We start from the raw sequence: 22141 nt of genomic DNA, 5'->3' as shown, positions 1-22141 counted from the left end.
TTATTTCGGCCGATCTCTGTATTCCGGTTTTATGACGTAAGAAATGTGGGACAAGGAGTCCACGCGCAAGCTGCAAAATGGTAAATGGTAAATGGACTGCATTTATATAGCGCTTTTATCCAAAGGGCTTTACAATTGATGCCTCTCATTCGCCAGAGCAGTAGGGTTAGGTTAGTTTGCTCAGGAATTACGCCAGGCAGGGTTTAACGTAACCTCTCAGACACGCTTTACCTCACTGAGCATTCAGCTGTCTGAACAATGGCTCAAAGCGTGTAGTTACAGTAAGGCTGTTTTTACTCACCTGGGCCTATCTCGTAAGCTTCATCAATCCTGTCGGTTCTGATAGCATTCTACGCAACTGCTTCATTTTCAAGTTTTGGCTTTGTGGACTTTTTTTTCCCCCCCTCTGTGCCAGTAGCTTCACCACGGCATCAGTTTATCTAAAACTGTTATTGGGAAGTGAAAATGAATGTGAATGTTGCGATTTAATTTGTCGAAATTAAAAATAATTCTGTCTGAACTCCCGGAATTGACCGGAAGCTGCACTATTCTGCACGCACGCAAATTTAATTTAGCTCTTTGCCTGTGTACTCCAATTCAAATAAATACAGTCGGCCATCGAAGTGAAGAGGCTCCACAACGTCCTCCATAATAGACTGATGAATAATTAGCCAGTGCAGCGTGTTCAAAATGAATCGGCTGATTTAGCTTTTAAAAATCGGCAACCGGAATCGGCCATAAAAATTCATTACAAGCCCCTGTTACACCGCCCTGCACTAGACTCAATAATTTCAGAACATCCCTTTATGCAAATCTCTCTCTGCCCGTCTCTTCAGTTTCAGTGCCGTCATGATTTATTGGCAAGACGACCAAAGTCGTATTGCCAAAGCACATGCAGGACATGTAAATGACATAACGCCAGGCTATGCCAGTCTCTCTCTCCCTCTCTCTCTCTCTGTCTGTCTGTCTGTCTCTTCAGTTTCTCTTCACTTTTGATTTATTGGCAAGATAACCAGAGTCGTATTGCCAAAACACATACAGAACATGTAAATGACATAACACCAGGCTATGCCAGTCTCTCTCTCTGTCTCTCTCCCTCTCTCCCTCTCTCTCTCTCTCTCCACTCGGCTCGTCCGTCTCACGCATGCAAAAGGAGTGGTCCGGCGTCCGCGCGCGCCGCGGCCCCCATTGCCGTCCGTCAGCCCCGACGGCCACGGCAATCTTCTTCTTCTTCTTCCTGCAGCGGCCCTGGGCGGCAGCCTCCCCGTCAGCCCCGTCCACGGCGTCACTTCATCTCCTAGGGCCGTCCCCCCAACCACCCCCCCCCCTGCCCCGAGCGATCTCCGGAGCCGTCACTTTCCCCCCCCTCTCTTTCCGGCTTATGTCATCTGTTCCCCCCCCGCTCTTATTCCTGACACTTGTGACACAGCGCCCTCTCTGTTCTGTTGTGGGTCGTCCGGGCGACGGACGGCGTTGCATAATGCACGAGGAGCCGGCCCTGTAACCTAAAGGTCGCAGGTTCGGTTCAGTCGAACCCTTGCGCTAGGCGCTTAGCCTCCACTGCTTCGGTGTATAACCCGGCTGTGTGAATGGGGAAAAGGGTACTTTATTAGAAGTGCACTAAGTCGCCCTGGATGAGAGCGTCTGCTAAGTGCCAGGGATGTAATGTAGTCTCTGCTTATTAGCGATGTCGCACTCGATCCCGCTCCCTGACCGAACCCCCTCCCCCAACCCCCAACCCCCCCCCCCAACAACTTCCGTTAACCGATCGATGAAAGCAGCCGTCCTTTCCATCGCTTTTTTTTTTTCATGGCCGTTGCCATGGTTACCGTACCCCCGTGTCCAGCCCCGCCGCCGCCGCCGCCGCCTTATCTCGGCCGGAGCGTGGCGGGAGCAGAGGGGTCCACTTATCAGCCCGGGACGCCCTGTCGCCCCCGCGCCCGAGGAACGCTCGCGCCGCTGTCCTCCTCCCGCCGAGCCCGTATTCCTGTCACGCACGCCGCTCTCTCCGCTCTATCTGCTCTTGTCTGCCTCGCTAAAACGGCTCTCTCTCTCTCTCTCTCTCTCTCTCTCTCTCTCTCTCTCTCTCTCTATCTCTCTCTCTCTCTTCTCTTCTCTCTCTCTCTCTTCTCTCTCTCTCTTTTCTCTCTCTCTCTCTCTCCTCTCTCTCTCTCGTGCGCGCGACGGCGTGATGTATGTACGTTAAGAGAGAGTTTCCGCCGCGTGTCCCGACACGAATCGCGTCCTCGCCGTGCTTTCTTTATTTATTTTTTATTTTTTCCGATCGCGGTAATTTATTTAACGGACCCCGAAAGGTGCCGAACGTTCATTTGCGATTCGCTGAGCGATTTGACAGAAAATGTATTTGTGAAGGGCCTCGGACCTGCGAGCGCATGATAATAACGTAATTAATGCGGGCGCGCAATTGGCCTGACAGCTCAATTAATCCACATAATTAAGAGCCGGGGCTTGTAATGAAACATGGCCCGGGGCGGGGGGGGGGGGGATATCGATCCGGGGACCCCGGTTCGGCGTCGGGGGCTTCGCGGGGGGGGAATCGGAATCGTCTGGGGAAACGCACTTTTGATCCGGCCCCCAGCTCCGGATCCCCCCCCCCGCCCTTCGCCTGGCGTCCGCGACCTCGCCCGAAGCCCCGCCCGATTCTGCCGCGAAGTCACGCGGCCCGAGAGGAGAGGCGGAGGACGGAAGACGAGGAGCTGATTCCGCTGTCTGATTGGAGCTTAGCGCGGGTTAATGACGCCTAATGGACAGGGAGCTGGGTTTAAGTGGCTAAACGCTAGCCGGACGCGCGGCGCGGTCCGTGGAGCTAGTTCCGCTGTCTGATTGGAGCTTAGCGCGGGTTTACATGACCGCTAATGTCCTAGAGTCTGGATTGAGGGCTTGATCCAGCCGACGACCCTGCTGGGTCCTGCGGGCTGGTTCTCACCCATGCAGTCCCTCTCTGCCCCTGGCACCTTCTGGGTTGTGATCCCGTCTCCATCCCTCTCTGCTTCCTGGAGTCTGAAATAAAACCGGGCTGTGATCCCATCTCCATCTGACCCGCTCTGCTTCCTAGAAGTCTGAAATAAAACCGGGCTGCGATCCCATCTCCATCTGACCCTCTCTGCTTCCTGGAAGTCTGAAATAAAACCGGGCTGTGATCCCATCTCCATCTGACCCTCTCTGCTTCCTGGAAGTCTGAAATAAAACCGGGCTGTGATCCTCTGCTTAATAGAAGTCTGAAACAAAGGAAAAAAATACAAAGGAGACTGACCTGTTCACTCTCTGACACTCTCTGTTCAACAACTGAATTCCTCGGTCCCTAACTCACAGATGTTATTCTCCACACCCTCCTCCCCCCCCCCTTCTCCCTAAACCCCTTTGCCCCGCCTTGCCCCTCCCCCTTGCCCCGCCCCCCTCCAGAACCCTAAGGACTGCAGCAAGGCGCAGAAGCTGGTGTGCAACATCAACAAGGGCTGCGGCTACGGCTGCCAGCTGCACCACGTGGTGTACTGCTTCATGATCGCCTACGGCACGCACCGCACGCTCATCCTGGAGTCGCAGAACTGGCGCTACGCCACCGGCGGCTGGGAGACCGTCTTCCGGCCCGTCAGCGAGTCCTGCACCGACCGCTCCGGCGCCTCCACCGGGCACTGGTCAGGTGAGGCGGGCAGGGGAGGGTGGGGGGCGGCGGGTGGGGGAGGGGAGGGGGGAGGGCAGGGGGAGGGGAGAGGGGAGGCCGTCGCGATGGTCCCGCGCTCCTCGAAAACGGCCCCGAGCATCCTCGAACTCGGGAGAAGTAAAATGGAGGAGTTTGCGTTTTTAGCATTTAGACGGAGATAATAGGGGGTTGCCGGTCGTTATCGAGCGCGTAGTTCAAATGCTGCTCTTTAAAAAAAATAAAAATTTTTTTTTTAACGCTTGATCTTTTTCTTGAGAGATTTTCTCGAGAGCGGCTCGCCTTGCAAAGCTTTAACCGTCTACCTTTCCTATAAATTATGCCCGTTAAAAAAAACAATCTTGGATTCCTCTCAAAATCACTCGGGTTTAGATTTTGTTCAAAAGAGCTGATCCTGGACCAGTGTTCTTTTTCAGGGATGTTGAGGTCATCTTTATATAGTTTTATTGTTTGGCATCAGGGCTGTTTTGAGCTAATGGCTAATGGCACCATACCTGGGGGCACTGGCACTTCTGGACCTGTTCAGTCCACCGTTAGGTTATTATTAATATGATTACAAGTTATGATTGCTAAAATTACAAGGATAAGATAACATCATTTAAAAACGTATGTCCCTTTTCACAGGCATAACCATAACCATTTCAGTTCCACGTGCTATATCTTCCAGTTATGCTGTTGCCTCTAAATCCCTTATAAGGGCATATAGAAATGCCTCATCTGGGACTTACCAGAACCTTGCCTGGGGCATTTTGTCTTTAACCCTTAAAGCCTTTATCCACCACTGCCCCCCCCCCCCCCACTTTCTGCTGTACTGTAACCTTCTCACTCTACCTTCCCATTTAGCGTTCTTAACCCTTTAAGGGTCAAGATCTCCGATATGTGATTAGAATGTTCTTGACCGAACATTCTAATGCTGATGTAACAATCACCACTGGCAACGGTAAACGATGCAGTTCTAGAACACTGATAAGAATCCGAAAAAAACATTCCAAAAACAAAAAAACGTACTCTTCAAAGTGCCTGAACACCGCCTGAAATGGCGAAGTCGAATCTGTTGCTTTTAAAACCTCGCCTCACCTCCGCTGCCGCCTTTCGCTCCGCGCGGTCGTTCTCCTCGGCTCCAGCCCACGCCTGAGGCTCACGGTCACCCGCGGTCACGGTCGGGCGGAGACGGAAAGGCTGCCTGTCCCTGAGCGCTCGCCGCGAGAGCTTGTGCGTGAACGAGGGGGAGGGGCTTCCCATTTAGAAACCGCGGAGAAAAAGGAGGGATGAACTCGAACGAAAGAGGGATGAGGGGAGGAAGGGTACACGTAGCGAATCAGTCCCGCCGTCGCCAAGCAAGTCTTATCTTTTGTCGGGGGGGGGGGAATCTTAAATAATTGAAAAATGAAAACAAAAAGTGAACCGTTCTTTTGTTTCGCGTTCAGAGCGCGTTCTCGTCTGTACGTTCGAACGCGCGTTTGTGTGGAGCTCGAACGCCTTTAAACGTCCTGACCCGTTCGCAGCTGCGCTCGCGCTAGTTTCAGCCGCGCTGCCGGCACCGAGGACGAGAGAGACAGAGAGAGACGGAGAGAGACAAAGAAAGAGAAGAGGGAGAGAGAGAGAGAGAGAGAGCAGTGGGAATAACCCTGCTGTTCTCTATTTTCCCTCTTTGTCTTTCTCTTTCTTTGTCTCGCTCAGAAACAGAAGAGAACGCTGTGAAAAAGGAAAACTGAAATTCTTTGAATGTAAACAACCCCGCGTTCAGTTTTTTTTTTTCTTTATTTATTCATTTTTTTCAAATCCCGATGAGAAATGAACGTCTATATAAATCTGTAGGTGGAGAACAATGAGGGAGTCGAGAGGGATCTTGGGGGGATTCTATTTACAGGAACGAGAGAAGAGAGGAGAATGCTAAGCCGCACAGATCATCGTTTTTGGAGGCCGAGCGCTGGCAACACGAGGCCGTCCCGGCGTTTCCGGTACGGCTGCGCATCCCGCGTTCTATCTGCCGAAAAAAAACGCGACGGTATCGCCCTCGTTTATTTATTTTGTTTTTTTTTAGCCCCCGTCGGATCGCCGGTTGGTCATTGGCCGAGCGGGCCCGTCCGTCAGACGCCGGGCCTGGCCACGCGAGCCGATCCGCGCGACAGCGGTCCGTCGATTCCGCGCCGCCGTGATCCGTAAAAACCCAAGGACGAAGCGCGACGAGGACGCCCCGAAAAACGAGCGGGCGAGGCGAAGCGAAGTTGCCGTGGAAACCCGCCTCGCTCGGCCTCCAGCCTCCGCGAGAGGGGGCAGCTTTGCAGCGGGAGAGAGAGTCGGTGTGGGGGCGGGCCGGGGCCCGTGGAGAGGCCCAGTGGTTCCCGCTACGTCGCCGATAGCACAGAGAGATGACGGATGTTAGGCAAGAACGTTAGCTGCTCTCGTCACAGATTCACAAACTTGCTTATCCTTACACGGTGTCACAACAACAATCACAACGCTTAATGTACTGTAGAACTACACCAATACACGTGCCTAATAACTCATATATATATATATATATATATATGACCTAAGGTGTATCCTTAAGTCTGTGATTGTTGCATTATCTCAAGGGGTGATCCCAGTCAAGTATGAACTTTTGGTCAGACATAAATATGGCGCCCTGTAAAATTAAAAATTACTTTGGAGAACAAATTGTAGTGGGTCTTTGACCATTTCTCCATACGTCCTTTATATCCTTCGGTGTGCTCTTGTGGACTGCCCTCTTCAACGCGGACCACAGATTTGTTTTGGGATCCGGCCTGGAGAGTGAAATGGCCGTTTGCAGGACAGTAATTTTGTGGCAAGTGAACCTTTTCTCGGTTGAATTGAGGTATGCCTGGGATCGCTGCCTCGCTGATGTAGCCATCTGTTGCTAAGTTTGTGCTTCCTGGCAGAGGGAGCCGGGATAGGTTGGCCAAAACGTCTCGGTTCGTGACTCCACCGATCTTCCAAGAGCCGCAGGACCAGAGGATGCAAAACAACCACATTCTTTCCAACACAAGCTTCCTTCTCAGAATGCCAAACCCAGTGCTGGTGTTCGAGGCCAAAAAGCTACATTTTTTACTCTGTGATTATTTCTTGTGTGCGTAGATTGTAGGGTGTCGTACATTCTACCGCCCTACATTAGGTTCAAGAGTGTTTTTAGAATATCCCTTTATGCAAATTCTCTCTCTCTCCCTATTACTATTATTTTTGAGAATTTGTCACCTTTTTGTCATCCAAATAAAGGGTTTCTAAATGTAAAAAATATTCTCTCTCTCTCTCTCCCTCGCTCTCCCTCCCTCGCTCGCTCTCTCTCTCAGGTGAGGCCAACGATCGGAATGTCCAGGTAGTGGAGCTGCCCATCGTTGACAGCTTGCACCCCCGGCCCCCCTACCTGCCGCTGGCCATCCCCGAGGACCTGGCGGACCGCCTCCACCGTCTCCACGGCGACCCGTCCGTCTGGTGGGTCTCGCAGTTCGTCAAGTACCTGATCCGCCCCCAGGCCTGGCTGGAGAAGGAGATCCAGGAGGCCGCCGCCAAGATGGGCTTCAAGCACCCCATCATCGGGTGCGTCTCTCTCTCTCTCCCTCGCTCCTCCTACGCTCCCTCAAAGTTCCCTCTCTCGTTCTACTCTCCCCCCCCTCCACCACCCCCTCCGCCCCCTCTCTCTCATCTCCCCCCTCCATTAGTCTCTCTCACCTCTTCCCTTTTCTCTTTTCATTCTCCCCTCTTTAATTCTCTCCCGTCCTCCTTCATCTCCCTCCCTTTGTCAGCGCTCGGCGTCTCTGGGGGTTTACAGTGTTGCCTGCCCCCCCATCCCCCCCCCCCTCAGGGACGGGGCTCAGAGTGAAGTAAAGAGGAGCGATTCCCCCCCCGCTCTCGCCTTCAGAGAGAAAGTTTAATGAAGCGCCTCAGCGTTTTCACGCTGAGAAGGCTCCTCTGCTCCCTAAAACGGCCCAGTGGAGGACCAGGGGAGGAGAGAGAGGGACAGAGAGAGAGAGAGAGCGAGAGAGAGAGAGAGAGAGAGAGGCCCGACCGTCAGCCCCCTCGCAGCGACGCAGAGACTGAAGTAGTGTGTGTGTGTGTGTGTGTGTGTGTGTGTGTGTGTGTGTGAGAGAAAGAGAGAGAGGGAGAGTGAGATAGATGAAGAGGTATTTATTATCTGTACTCTTGCACAGTACCCAGGGGTCCCCTTGTTTGGGAGAAAACCGATTAAAAGGTGAAAAAATGGAACAGAGACATCAAACGGTTACCCCAGAAAGAGCAGGAAGAGGGGAAGTGAACCCGCTGAGGGTCCTGGGAGTTGAAACTGCTGAAATCACACACACACACACACACACACACACATGTGCGCTCACACACGCACGCACACAGACATATACACACACAAACACACACATGGACAAACACTCATATGCACAGACACACACACTCATACACACACAGACATATGCTCATATACTGTACATACACATGCAAACACACACACACACGCATGCTCATGCACACACTCAAATACACACACAGACATACACGCTCATATACTGTACACACACACGCACATGCACACTCATATATACACACACACACTCATACACACAACGAACACCACTCATAACACACACCATACACACATACGACACACACTATACACACACACACACTCTCACACAACTCAATCAAACACTGTAATAATTCGGCCTCTCTCTCTCTCGGGCAGGGTGCACGTGCGGCGGACGGACAAGGTGGGGACGGAGGCAGCGTTCCACCCCATCGAGGAGTACATGGTGCACGTGGAGGACCACTTCCAGCACCTGGCCCGCCGCATGCACGTGGACAAGAAGCGCGTCTACCTGGCCACCGATGACCCCGCCCTGCTGCAGGAGGCCAAGGCCAAGTGGGTGACCCCCCTGTGTGTGTGTGTGTGTGAGAGTATGTGTCTATGAGTGTGTGAGAGTGTATATGAGTGTGTATGTGTGTGTGTATGGGTGTGTCTGTCCAGGTGTGTGTGCGTGTGTGCGTGTGTATGTGTGTGTGTGTGTATGAGTATGTGTTTGTTTGAGTGTGCGTGTGTATGTCTGTGTGTGTGTGTATGAGTATGTGTTTGTTTGAATGTGTGTGTGCGTGTGTATGAGTGTGTGTGTGTTTGCATGTGTGTGTCTAGGTGAGTGTGGTTTGTGTGTTTGTGTGTGTGTGTGTGTGTGCGACTGTAGAACAATCAGTGTTTCACCACCCTTTTTTCTCAGTTCTGTATCAATATTAATAAAAAAGGGAACTCTTAACATAAAGGGGAAATTAGCAGATGATTCAGTCCGTGTGAATGTATGCTTGTATTATTAAATTCTTGTGTATGCACGTGCATGTAAGTGAGTATATGGCAGCCGTAGTCACCATAGAGTTCTCCTATCCGCATGCCCTCTGCAGGTACCAGGATTACGAGTTCATCAGCGATAACTCCATCTCGTGGTCAGCCGGACTGCACAACCGCTACACAGAAAACTCGCTGAGGGGCGTGATCTTGGACATCCACTTCCTGTCGCAGACCAACTTCCTGGTCTGCACCTTCTCCTCACAGGTGACTCCTGTCTCACTTTCAGCGTTGGAAGGTCCAGGGGGTCAGACAGTAAAAGTCCTGCCACGTGTTTCTTCCACCCATGAACTCGGCCAGCTAATTTCACTAATTAGTTCAACATCCTGGCTGAAGAATTATGCTAATTAGCAAATCCAGGTGATTAGAACAAAATACTGGGGAGGACTTTTAGTTTCTGAACCTGGATTTTTACACCTCCGCTCACCACCAGTTGTGTTGATGGTGAATATAATTGTCAGGACAGTTAGTTATGTTGACAGCATAGTTTGTATTCATACTGGCTACTGGCTCTGAAATACTTTAACTCTGCTTTTCTGTAGTTAATTCTGCTCTTGTAAGCTTTTTGAACGGACTTACATACTTTGCTGTGTAAGTTGTTCTGGATGAGAGCGTCTGCTAAATTGATGTAATGCATTTAGGAGGACCAGCACAATGCAGGTTCGGTTAAAAAAATTTGCCTCCCCAGTGTAAGCGCCATAGTTTTACTTTGATTCCCTAATGAGAGGCGCAGAGGATTCGTTTGAACAGGGAAAGTGCGTTCAAAGTGAAGGGAGGCGGTTTGGGGTGAATCTTCCTGTTGAGTCTCTTGACTCATCTGGACACTGGCTGCTGTGAACTCGTGCAGCTGCATTGCCCAATCGGACCTGCGTTTCGTAGTTGTTCCAATGACCGTGATGCGCAGTTTTGTACGTCGCTTTGGATAAAAAGCGTCTGCTAAATAGATGTGATGTAATGCCCAACCCCATTTTCTTGTGCCCGCATTCTGATTGGGGGTGAGTTACAGAGGGGGGGGGGGGGGAAATCCTGCGATAAGTGGGTCGTTGGTTTGGAAAGTTCTAGAAGCCCTGAGCACGAGGACTTTGTTCGTTCTCGGGGAAAAAGTGCTTGCCTAAGTGAGCGGCAGGAGGGACGATTCCCATGGAACCCGGTGTCCCGATTTCCTTTCCCCGGCAGGGCCGCACGCGCGCGCGCAGCCGCACGAGTTTTACCCACGCCGCATCGCTTCCGTCCTGCTCTGTTTCCTGCTCCCGTCGGGGGGGGGGGGGGAAACCGTGCCTCTCGTGACGGCCCTTCCTGCTTCCTGTTTCCCCAGGTGTGCCGCGTGGCGTACGAGATCATGCAGACGCTGCACCCGGACGCCTCGTCCTACTTCCACTCGCTGGACGACATCTACTACTTCGGCGGGCAGAACGCGCACAACCAGATAGCCATATACCCGCACCAGCCGCGGAGCGGCGAGGACATCCCGCTGGAGCCCGGCGACGTCATCGGCGTGGCCGGGAACCACTGGGACGGCTACTCCAAGGGCATCAACCGCAAGATGGGGCGCACGGGCCTGTACCCCTCGTACAAAGTGAAGGAGAAGGTGGAGACCGTGAAGTACCCCACGTACCCGGAGGCCGACAAGCTCCTGCACCTATAGGGTGCCCCCCCGGACCGCTCCACCGGCGGACTTGCCGGACTGTCGGCAAGGGGAGAGAGGAGGGGAACTGTGCCGTTTGTGAAGCGTGTGTGTCTGTGTGTGTGTGTGCGTGCGTGCGTGCACACCCAAGGAGCACAGACTCTTGACACCCTGCTCTGCCCGACCTGCTAAGCACTTCTCTCTCACCAGTGGTGGACCCCCCCCCAGCCCCAGCCACCCAATGACACTGGCCTTTTGTGGAGGGGTGGGGCAGGGCGGTGGCGGGGCGGGTCACGAAAGAGTACAAAAACGAATTTCGAAACGGAGACGGGGGAAACGAATGCTAGCAACTGTCCGATGAAACGAAGGGATTTCAATCTCAGTTCTCTATTTAAAAAAAACAAAAACAAAAAAGAGGAAAAAGCTACCACACTGAACTGTGAACAAAGCAGCTGGAAATTCTCCTTTTCCTCCTGGGCTGTAACTGTCATTTTTTTGCCGCTCCCCGGCCCAAAATGGCTCTCTCTCTCTCTCTCTTCTCACTTCCTTCCTGTCTGTCGCACCGAGTCCGCCCCGCCCACTCCTCCGCGGCTCGTCCTTCCCCTTCGCTATTAATTTGCCGTTTCGCAAAACGCCGCATCGTGCTTTTTTTCGATGACTGATCCCGTCGACTTTTCCGTTTCGTGCTGGCGGACCGTGCGCCGCGACGCGTACGCTTTTTGAGCGGGCGAGCGAGCGAGCGAGTCCCGATCGCGGTGCCTACGAGAGTTCAAAAGGGTTTGGCTCCATGGTGAGGGTGACGGAGATGAGGTTCACTCCCCTTCTATGAGCACAACGTAAAACTGCACTCCACAAACATTAGTTCTATTTTTATTTACGTTTTATTATTATTGTTATTGTTATTATTTGGTCTTGGCCATTTTTTTATTTGTGTTTTTTATTTTTTAATATTTTGACCTTAATAGATTAAGATGAAAAAAAAAAAAAAAACATTTCAAATTAAACAATAATGATCAAGATAATTTAAGATTATGCTAATGATGATAATAGTGTTAAAAATAATAATGATGACTATTGATCCTCTCCACAAGGTTTTCAGTCTGCCTTGAAGAGATTTTTCGTAATTCGTATCTAATTAATGTCATAATCAAATTCACGGGCATTTTCTTTAATCGCAGTCGATCAAATAAATTGGATAAACCAGGTGCCATTTGCGCTGTTTAACTGTATGGCTTGGACATTTCAGTCACACGGCACGATTGAAGACCCCACCCCAAACCCCTCCCCCTCAACCCCCTCACCCCCAGTCCACCATTTGTAGTTCCTCCGTGTTTCACTTCCTGTCTGTGGGATGGCTGCCATTTTGGGTGGAGTCATATATTTAAGTTCCCAGAATGCCCTGGGGCGGTGCGAGACCAGACCAGACCCTCGTGGTGAGGCCACGGCCACGGCCAGTTTATCTCCAGAAATTTGCACTGAATGCCCTGTGTGTACCACATGTCTTAATGTTGTTGTTCTCATGTTGTTCTGACATCCCCTGAGTGTCTGAATCGGTTGTATCAATGCTTATTATATAGAATTATAGAATGGCTAGATTTAAGCATTAGAGAAAAAAAAAAAGGTGACTGACTTTTTTTTTCCATTTGTTACTTTTTTCAACTGTAAAAAAAAAAAAAAACAATGTAAGATTCAAAATGACACTACAAATGCTAAATTTCCTTTCTAAAAGCATCCCACCCTCCCAAAAAAAAAAAAAAAATGGTTCACTTGAAAAGTATCTCATGAAATAAAAGCAAAGGCCCCCAGGGCTTCAAAATAACAGGAGGGCTCTCGTTTCACATTTCATTAAAAGCACACAAAACCAATATGGCTCGCCTTTAGCAGCCGTTTAAATGCAACAGTGGTTCAGTCAGTTATTCTGTTTACTGGCCATTGAGCAGTGTTTTCAAACAGAATAAATACAGTACATGCCCCATTTGTCTGTTTATTATTTTTTTCCCCCCGCCCAACAACGTTCGCTACGTTTTCTTTTTCTTCGTGAAGAAAGGCATCCCAGTATGCCGCACTTGCTCGTGGATGTACACTGCTGGGCGTTCTACTGCAAAATGTGTGTTTGTCAGCCATTAAGTGATTTTTTTTAAAGTTTTTCTATCAAACTTTTGTCCGGGAAAAATAAGTTTCCCCCGATTAAAAAGTAGTTACTATTTAAAGGGAACTTTTGAGTTTGGCGAATGAGCCCAGATTGTATGTGTGGAATGATCGATATCACTGCCACAAAGTTACAAACCAAAACTGGGTTAGTTATTAATTTATAAGTTTCAATGCAGCAATGTTATCATTTTAGCTACCCTGTGACATTAGCAATTATCAAGGTCACTAAGCTAATTCAGCCTTTCACAACACTGGATGCCCGCACTATCCCTGTTTAACATAACTTGGATAAACCCACTGAAACACAAGAAATTGTTACACAAACCTTACTTTTCCAGACATTGTACTTGTATAGATTCAGTCCAAGCTTATGAAAAAGGTACACAACGAAAGATATGGAAATTTCCTGATTCAGTAAACTTCTGCTTGTGAAGTAAATTTTTATATGGATTGACAAATTGTGTAGTATACTGTATGATATATAAATTATATGCATGAGCACAATGGGAAAGGGTTTCAGTTGTTGAATTTGTATGAAATTTCTGATCAGATTTCAGGCACATGGATATTTAGGTTTGGTGTTCCTGCCCGAAAGGAAGTAAGACCACAGAGACAAACAAACAAGGCAAACAAAAAAAATCTTTCAATTAAAAAAGTTTAAGAGCTACCAACAGGACAGAACAGCCTGAAATGTTATTTTCTCATCATTTTATGTGGAACAGTCAGCAGGCAGAAGCACCCAGTTGAACTTCTGCTTTATATTTGGTGCATTCGCTAGATTTTTATTTTTAGGTCTGTAGCATCATTGGGTCCACTTATCACTTAGAAGGAGGTTTGTCCTATTAAATGCAAAAAAAATTCAAATATATACTGCAGCAAGTTCACGTAAAATTGCTTTAGGGAAAAACAGTGTGTACATGTCCAAGCGTAGCACAACGGTAAATAAGAAGGAAACACAGGTGCTGTACCGCAGGGGTCCCTAAACTTGGCCCTGGAAAGTTATGTGGTCTGATGGCTTTCATATGCACCTTGATCAGCGAATGATTCAGACCCGAGAAATCAAGGCAAGGTGAGTCAACTGTGTAATAAACTATGGCTCTCCAAAAACCCGACGTCTGTCTGGAGCTTGATTTGACCTCCATCCGCGGTGGTGCGTTGTCTGTGTAGTGTAGCGCAGTGGCGGGGGAGCCGGGCCTCACGGCTCCAGGGCTGCGGGTTCGTTTCCCAGGTGGGGCACTGCCGCTGTGCCCTTGCGCGAGGCGCTGAACCTGAATTCCTTCTGTAAATGTCCAGCTGTATAAACGGAGGGTATGTGAAGGAATGTACAGTACGCTGCGCAACGTCAGCTCTGGATAACAAGGTCTGCTAAAGGCATTACATGTCAATGTGTATTTAGTACCATAAGTATTGACTTCAATATCTATACTTATATTTTATTTTTTTTTGGGGGGGGGGGTGGTGGAAAAAAAAATAATAAGAAAAGTGAAATAATTAACATTAAAAATGGCAAACAAAAATGACATTCAAACTTGCTAGCGTGAAAGCATTAGCACCCAGCATTAAGTTTGCAAGCAGGCTTTCATCAAATGTGTTTTCTTTGCTTTGAATCCTCTCCTTGCCTTTACAAGCTTTTTTTTTCCCTCTTCGCTCTCGATTCTTGTTCCTTTTCATTCTGGCTTGGCACTGTTTTGACATGGAGGCGGGCTCAAAGGAGGGAAGAGTGTCTTTGGGTCACTCCGCTGGGGACGCAGTGACAGATTAGCAAAGGCTAGTGGCATCCGCCCTGGCGCACTGAGTCACCACTGCACATGTGCAGACGGTGCCCAGAAAGGTCGAATCGCTTTGATAAATGAGGGATGTAAAGTATATTGAAAGCTGGTGCTTCTGCATAGAAGTGGTTCCTGAGTATTTAAAACATCATGGCCCATGGGCACAGTGGTTTTATCCAGTGTGATTTGCTCTGGACACAAACTGACAAAATTTTTTTATGAAAAATCAATTTAAAAATCAGAAAATGTACAAATTTAACAAATCATTAATTTCTCCTCAGTGTCAGATCACTTGGCTCAAGGCCAGGCCAAGCAAATGGGCTTCATGGGCTGCAGCCCCAGGCCTTGACCTCTAGGGGGCCTCATGCACACAAATGTCAGTCATGAGTTTATTACAGTAGTTTTTTTTTTTTTCCCTCAAATTTTGTCCTGGCCGTATACCCACAGTTATAATGCAACAGTGAGAAGCTTGGAAAAAAATGTCAAATTGGGCTAATTCAGCTCCTCAAAAACATGGCGGTTGGGTTTGCAAATGCAAACATCAGCAGTTAAACTAGCAACAACAGAACAGCTGTTAAAAATTGCAAGGAAATAAAGATTGAATAGCATTTAAAACATCTATAAGGCCTTGAAAGCACAAGATATTTTGCACCAGTACAACAAGCTACATTTTCCCTCCCACTCTGCCTACAGCTGATGTGTGAGTATTCTGCCACAAAATGGCTGCTGTGCATCACCCATGTGGATACTACACATTTGTTGTGGTTGAGCTTAGTTTTCGTCCTTAAATCCTTAAAGGAATTAGATAAATGTATCATTATTATTATTATTATTATTATTATTATTATCAAATTTGGACTGCTGGGCTCAGGCCCTTCACAAGGAGAAAATACACTGGGGACTGAAACACATTGAGGGGGAGGGAGGGGGCGCAACAAAGCACCACTTCTCAGAACACTGCACGTTGACATCACCACCACCTACAGGCTACTTTGTCATCATGCCACAGGAGTGCACCTTGTTTGAGCTTTGCAGCACAACCAGGGAAACCGTGACATATCTCACAAGTTAACTGCAGTGCATCCCACACAGTGCCAATGGATGTGGCACCTGAGAAATCTTTAAAAATGGTCACACACATCCAAATGCAGCAGAAGGGGAATGCTAAGTCAGTCCTGTTCTGTACATGTGGAAACGGATGCAGCTTTTTTACTCAAAGTAATTCTTTATTTGTGGCAACGCTAACAACGTGATAATATCTGTTATAACCCTGACACTAATTTCTAGCTTGCTCCTACTAAGAAACCCCACCTGACAGTAAGAAATTCTGTGTGGCCAGCGTTTCAACACTTTTCCATAAGGCGTAACTGTAGGTGCTCTAACCTCGGAAATCGTTTACTTAAACTACACACACGCATCCAATTATACCATTAATGATTGGCGGAAGCTTGTCAGCACAAGTCGACGTAATGAAGCAGGTAACAGGAAGTGCGAAAAACGTGACTATGGATCTGCTAACGCTTCTAAAAAATATTCTGAGATGAAGTGCAACCATATCCACCTAGTTAACTGTATTTCATTCATCTTGCAGAAAACAACACTATTTTTGCATTTAGACCACACCCAAAAAAAGACACCAACTTTTCAAATCTCAAAATGCTAAACTGAATGAAAACTGGAATCGCCTGCCAAAAAACCAAAGGGAAACAACAGCTCAGCAGAAATAATGTTAGTTATGATTATGATTTTATAATGTTAGTTATGATTTGGCAGATGTAGTCATTAGTGTTGATATTTCCTTGGCACAGTGAATAACAAACTATGTTTTAAACTACCCATTCACTTAAGTAACTTGAAAAATACATTGCCTTTGTTTCCAAAACACAATTGCACAGTGATACCCAATAGTCTTGGTTATAGGTCTTGTATTTTGTCAGCGATGTTGTAAAAAATTAATAGAACATAATAGGACAGGCAAAGGTGATGTTTCCTGGGGCCTGCAAATCCCAGTAAACAAAAGTAACATGAAATTCATCTTTTGGGTTCCAATACATTAACTGTAGAGAAGTGTTTTCCCAGGATGCTATGTTTTGCAATGTGCAAGGATTAAGTTAAGTCATTATATGCAGTACTTGGATGTGTTCTGAATTAATTCACAATTAAAAATCGATAAATGAAAAGGAACAGGACAATAAAAAACTGACTATGCACTCTAACCCCAATCAGGTAAATTTAACAATCCTCTGCCTTCTTTTGCTGAGGCACGTAGGTTAACTCAAAGATAGCACTTTATTTAAACTACCTACCTCTAGCTCTACTGGTGTTTGCTTACCATGCTAAATGAATGCACTTGTTCGCAAGTTGCTGGCTAAAAACAGATGGCTAAAACCATCTGCCAAATGATTAAATTGTAATTGTAATTGATTCTTTCAGCCGACTCATGAATTTCTCAGAGCAGTAAGGATTCTGCACCTCGGGCAAGTATACCTGCAAGTATTTTTCTTTTTCTAGATTTTCGTTTGTTTAGCTGCCTGTCCCCAGTACCGAGTCAAACAGCATGCAGCAAAGTGTCGGTCCACATTCGCTTCAGAGTCGATCCACAGGCACCGAAGCATCCTTTGCGGTGGGCGATTGTGACAACGTTCTGCAGTGGGGGACTGCTGAACAAACAGTATTAACGCAGTCCTGAGGAGCGGACTACAGATAACGGGGGAAATCTGAAATTTCAGCGGGCCCTGGTCGTGATTAGTCTGGTCGTGTTCTGTGTTTTTCAGTGGTATTTTATTTTTGTTTGTTTGAATTGTATTGTTATTGCCCATTCATATAACATGCACTTCTTATTCTTATGTTTTTGAAATTGTGCAATCAACCAGGTAAGTATTTCGGCTGGGCGTAACGGTTGCACAGTCCAGCCTTGTGATCAGCAGTTGTGCCAGTTGTGATCATCAAAAAGGGTGGGGGGGGGTTGCAATACCTTCGATTTTTGGGTGCACCGTTCAAAACTGGGTGCGCCTAGGACATCCTAGACACAGTGTGCCGCCAACAGCACTATCGATGCCTATCTGTCATGGTCTGCCTGGGATATTATTGCTCTGAAGGGCAATCTTCGACGGGGAAACTTCCACGCATACGCCTGGAGAAATCACCGGAGAGGTGTCAACAGCCGAGACGCCCCACTGCCTGTCCGACAACGGAGGCGCTTGCTCCCCACAACTCACGTTAATGTCATTTTCGCTGAGCTCCAGCGTAAGCCAGGCTAATTGAATCCGAGTTCAAAAAAAGGTGAAAAGTTTCCAAGCTGCCAACCGCGGAGCAGTCTGTCAGGCTCTTCAGCGATATCGCCGTGCAGTCTGCGCGGAGTCTTCCGTTCATGTAGAACGCCACTGGGAGTGTGCTGCCTTTCTCTATCGCCAGATTGCTTCTACGCAAACGCGTGCACTCTCGGTGCTGTGACAGTTCAGATAAATGACCACCTTTGCTAACATCACAGACACTATAGATCAACCAGATGGTCGACTCTTGCGTCCATTCTATTTCTTGTTTTTTTTTAATAACCGGAGTCTTTGGCTTGTAGTTTTTTTGTTTCCAGTTGTAAATGTACTCATGGTAAAGGCGTAGGTGGAATATATTAGCTTTAATGGGACTGAGACAGTACTTTCAGTGCTAAGAATATAGAGTTGACCATCTGGTTGATCCATAGTAATATCTGCGCTAGGCCTTTCTTCAGTTAATTCAAGTTAATGTTTATGAACAAATGCAAATGTTTTCTTGTTCGTCACAACTGTTTGCTGACATTAGCTAATTGTCTGCAAGGTAATCTGCAGCAAATAAAACTACGGAAGAGAAAGCAGCAGAGAGAACTGCTGGCCTAAGTCAACAATCATTTGGCAGGGTTAATTTGTTTAAATGAATGTAATGTTTATTCCTAATTTTTTGGCGATGTGAAAATGCTGCTTGCTGTTACATCCATCTTGATGAAATAGTTGTCATTGGCAAACAAAATGGAACCCTCACTTCGAAAATGTTCAACAGTAAGTGCTTCAAATGAACACAGTTCACTGCACCCTGCCCAGGAGTAAGTGGTTTAGAAAATGGAAAGGGCAGCACAGTAGTGCAGTGTGTTTCCTCCCACATGCAGGCTAGGTTAATTGGAGAATCTAAATTGTCCTTGAGGTACGAATCTGTGAATGAATGATGTGTGCGCCCTCTGATGGATTGGTGACCTGTCCAGGCTGTATCCCTGTCAATCACCCAATGTCAGCTTGCCACTGGCCCCACCCCCACCCCTGTGACCCTGACCAGAAGTAAGCCTTTTAGAAAATGGATCGATGAATGGACAGGTCACCACAAATGTTCTCCTTGTTCATTACAGGACATTATTATCTTTTCAGTGACATGAGAACACCAGTGAAAAGTCCTTTCCTGTTTTGTGACATCAACCTGAACCACAGTTTTCTAATAGACATGACCAAACTCTCAGCTGTGTCATCCCCTCTGCCACATCACCACTGCTGATGTCATCGCCATGGTTTCAGTGACTCTCTTTGATGTTATAATCTGCCTCATTTGAACATCATCGCTATCTGTGACATCTTTATTCCTCCACCGGCGTTCTAATCACCTTTCTCTCGGAATTACCCGTTCACCAGGGAAGTCCCGTTTGCCGTCCCCCCCTGTTTTCCCCCGCCCTCCCTCTCTCCGGTGGAAGCCGGAATCTCTGAGCTCCCAGCGCTTCGATAACCATTAGCATCTGAGCGGCGCCGGATAAGATAGCAGGTGATTTAGAGCCGCGTCCGTCCGCGCAGCAGGTGAGAAATTGGCCCGCGTCTCTTATCTCAGCAGACACTTTACATCCACATTTTTACACAAAGCCTTCCTCTCCAGCCCATCGCTCTTCCGCGCAGACAAAGGAAAACCGCCTTTGCTTCAGAACCTTGGCAATTTCCTTCAGAATCTATCTGTATACAAGACACAAACAAGCTCCAGATTTCAGTAAGACCCCCAGAGAGTGCTTCATTTCTCGGAGCGGTTGAGAAAATAATTGGATCTAATGCGGTGACACTCGCGTCGCATTAAAATGCCGAAATGCCACGGGTGACGTTTTCAAAAGTGCCTGGCGGCATGAGGTGCCAATGTTTTTTTTTTTTCTGTTTTGTTTTTCTTTTTTTTTTTTTACATTTGAAATGGCATATTGTGCCTCTAATTTAACGAAGCCGTACCACCCACAACCGCACGAGAGGAGCGCCGCGGCTGAAGAAAGAGGCTCCGAACCCGGTGCCAGCGACCTCTTTTCAGATGCGCTCGGAAAAAAACGTATCGAATTTGCATTTCGGTCGGGGTTCACGGCAAGGTAAAGATGAGATGTGTTCCGAGTGTCATTTTTTGTCGTACTGCGCACTTGCATACTTGATTAAGCGCACTCTCCAGTGCACACCACTGGCGCCTACGCAGTATTAAAGTAAGAACGTTGCCTATCCATTCGGGAATACAGCCAGGTGTCCCTGGTTCAGGGGGTGCCGGGATTAGCATTCACAGGGGCACGCAGCAGGCCTATGAAGTGAGATCTGGCCTAACGGGCAAGTTAAATTTCCACCGAGGGGAACAGCCTATTATAGATAAAAGCTGCGAGGTATTCACCTTGAATAATTCAGACGCACATCAAGCGTAGTTCTGCACTGCTTGGGAAAACTCTGATACTAACTCTGATACTAAGCTCTTCTTGTTCAGTTGGGTCATTATTTCCCAATTTGGAATCAGCAGGCATTGTATCTTACTTTAGTTTCTCTGACAGAAAATAACAGGCCATGGAGACAAAAAAAAAAAAAAAAACAGTTCAATATGTAAATAAGACACACACACACACATAGGGTCACTGTTTTGTGTTTTGTTTGTCTGGATTGTTTGAGTGCTTCACGTGCCACTGTCAGATTTTGAGTCTGCTCGCGTCATTAAATTTTTTTTTTTACAGTTCTAATGCTGTCCCCTCATTTGCTCAAAATGCTAAGCAGGCTGAAATTGAGATGTATGAGATTCCGGATCCTTCTCTGTGGGAGAGCTTCCTGCGATGCAGAGAGAGAGAGAGAGAGAGAGAGAGAGAGAGGGAGAGCGTGTCTCTGTTTCCTGTTAGGGGAGGAATCTTTTTGCTGCGTGCTGAATGTGTAGGAATGAACGGCCCTCCTGGCGATGCATAATTTGATCTAAAGTGCTGACAGCCGCACTTAACGCCGGGATGTGTGTGCGGACGGGGTTCCGCTCGCCCCCCCCCCCCCCCCCCTCTGAGCAAGCGGGCTGAGAGTGAAACCTGTGAGCTGTGGGGAGACAGGTGTTGCTTAGCGGGGGAAACGCACCTTTGCTCTCTCACAGGTGTTTCACTCGCAGATCGGTTTCTGAGTGACAGAACCGGGTTACGTTAAAAAAAATATATAAACCTTGCACTTTGTCATCCCACCCATCCCATTGGCAGCGACAGCAACGGGAAGCCCGTTCCGCCATTTTAAAAAAAATTGCCTCCACCGGCTCTGGAGAGGTCAGACGTTTCCCCGAAGCAAAAAAAATGTGCAGGCGCCGCTTCTATTGCGGTGCGGCCATCGCGATGAAGGACAGTCTCTTCCCGCAGCTGACTCAGGCGAACTGCAGAACTACGCCTGATCAATCGGGGGGGGGGGGAGCTGCCAGGGCGCAGCGAGACAGTCGATCACGCCGAGCGCCCATTATTTCAATAATGAGCAGTTAAACAACCGTTCGTTTTTACACCTCTGCGCTCTACAGCCAAGCAGGCATCTCATCGTCCCCCCCCCCCTCCCCTCGGAACACCTGCAGCATGCAACCCCGGCTCCTCATATCCCTCACATTTCCATGGGAACGTGATGTCACGATGAGCGGCGCCGTTGTGATACAGCTCAATGTCGGTTTAAAAAAAAAAAACAAGGAATCGCATGAAATAAATGCATCGTGCATTTCGCCTCAAAGACATGGTTTAATTTGAATTTGCGAAGACAAATTGGATTAGTGCAGACGAAAAACAATCGATTCGACAACTGTCGTGAGACCTTTGCATTTGACTGTGTTCTTTTTTTGTTCAGCGTGACAAAATCAGCGGTTGAATTCCCACTGTCAGAAATCCCCACTCTCTTCATTTTCGCTCAATTTGTTCAATTAGCAGTATAACAGGACATGATGAAGACCTGCCTTTGAATTGCATTTGCAGCACCATCATTTCATGTGAATAGGATACAGTCAATCATCTTAAAATAATCTTGCACCGGCAAATGAGAGTTAATAGCTCCCATTAAGATAATTAATTATTTGTGTTAAGGAACCAATGTTCTTGCAAAGATAGATTGATAGATTGATTTTAAAATAACATTAGCATCACAAAATGGCTTTGTAGCTTCCTCCATACAGCCCCTCCCCTTACCTGCCACCACTGTAATATAATATCTCACCGAAAGCACATTTTCAACATGTACAACAATGTACAAACATGCCAAGTTACTCACACGTACAAAGCACTGTCTATAAGTCATTAATCAAACTTTTGAATCTAGGCCTGCCATTAA

The 22141-nt window shown here is 47.8% G+C and overlaps 1 protein-coding gene across 7 annotated transcripts in view; it reads left to right on the top strand.

The window, feature by feature from the left end:
- Positions 1-12637, top strand: part of LOC135253403 (alpha-(1,6)-fucosyltransferase) — a 77896-nt gene extending 65259 nt beyond the window's left edge. For all 7 annotated transcript variants that reach the window (XM_064332689.1, XM_064332672.1, XM_064332715.1 and 4 more), the window contains 5 exons: positions 3424-3661; positions 6991-7237; positions 8391-8567; positions 9095-9245; positions 10354-12637. In XM_064332689.1, coding sequence (XP_064188759.1) covers positions 3424-3661; positions 6991-7237; positions 8391-8567; positions 9095-9245; positions 10354-10683 — 1143 coding nt within the window. In that variant the 3' untranslated portion in view covers positions 10684-12637. The remainder of the gene's footprint in view (positions 1-3423; positions 3662-6990; positions 7238-8390; positions 8568-9094; positions 9246-10353) is intronic.
- The last annotated feature ends 9504 nt before the right edge of the window (positions 12638-22141 follow it).

This window comes from Anguilla rostrata, chromosome 1 (genome assembly GCF_018555375.3).
Source record: "Anguilla rostrata isolate EN2019 chromosome 1, ASM1855537v3, whole genome shotgun sequence".
In the NCBI taxonomy this organism is placed as follows: Eukaryota; Metazoa; Chordata; class Actinopteri; order Anguilliformes; family Anguillidae; genus Anguilla; species Anguilla rostrata.
Note: the sequence above shows the minus strand (reverse complement) of the source record. Positions and strands in the feature narration are given on the sequence as shown.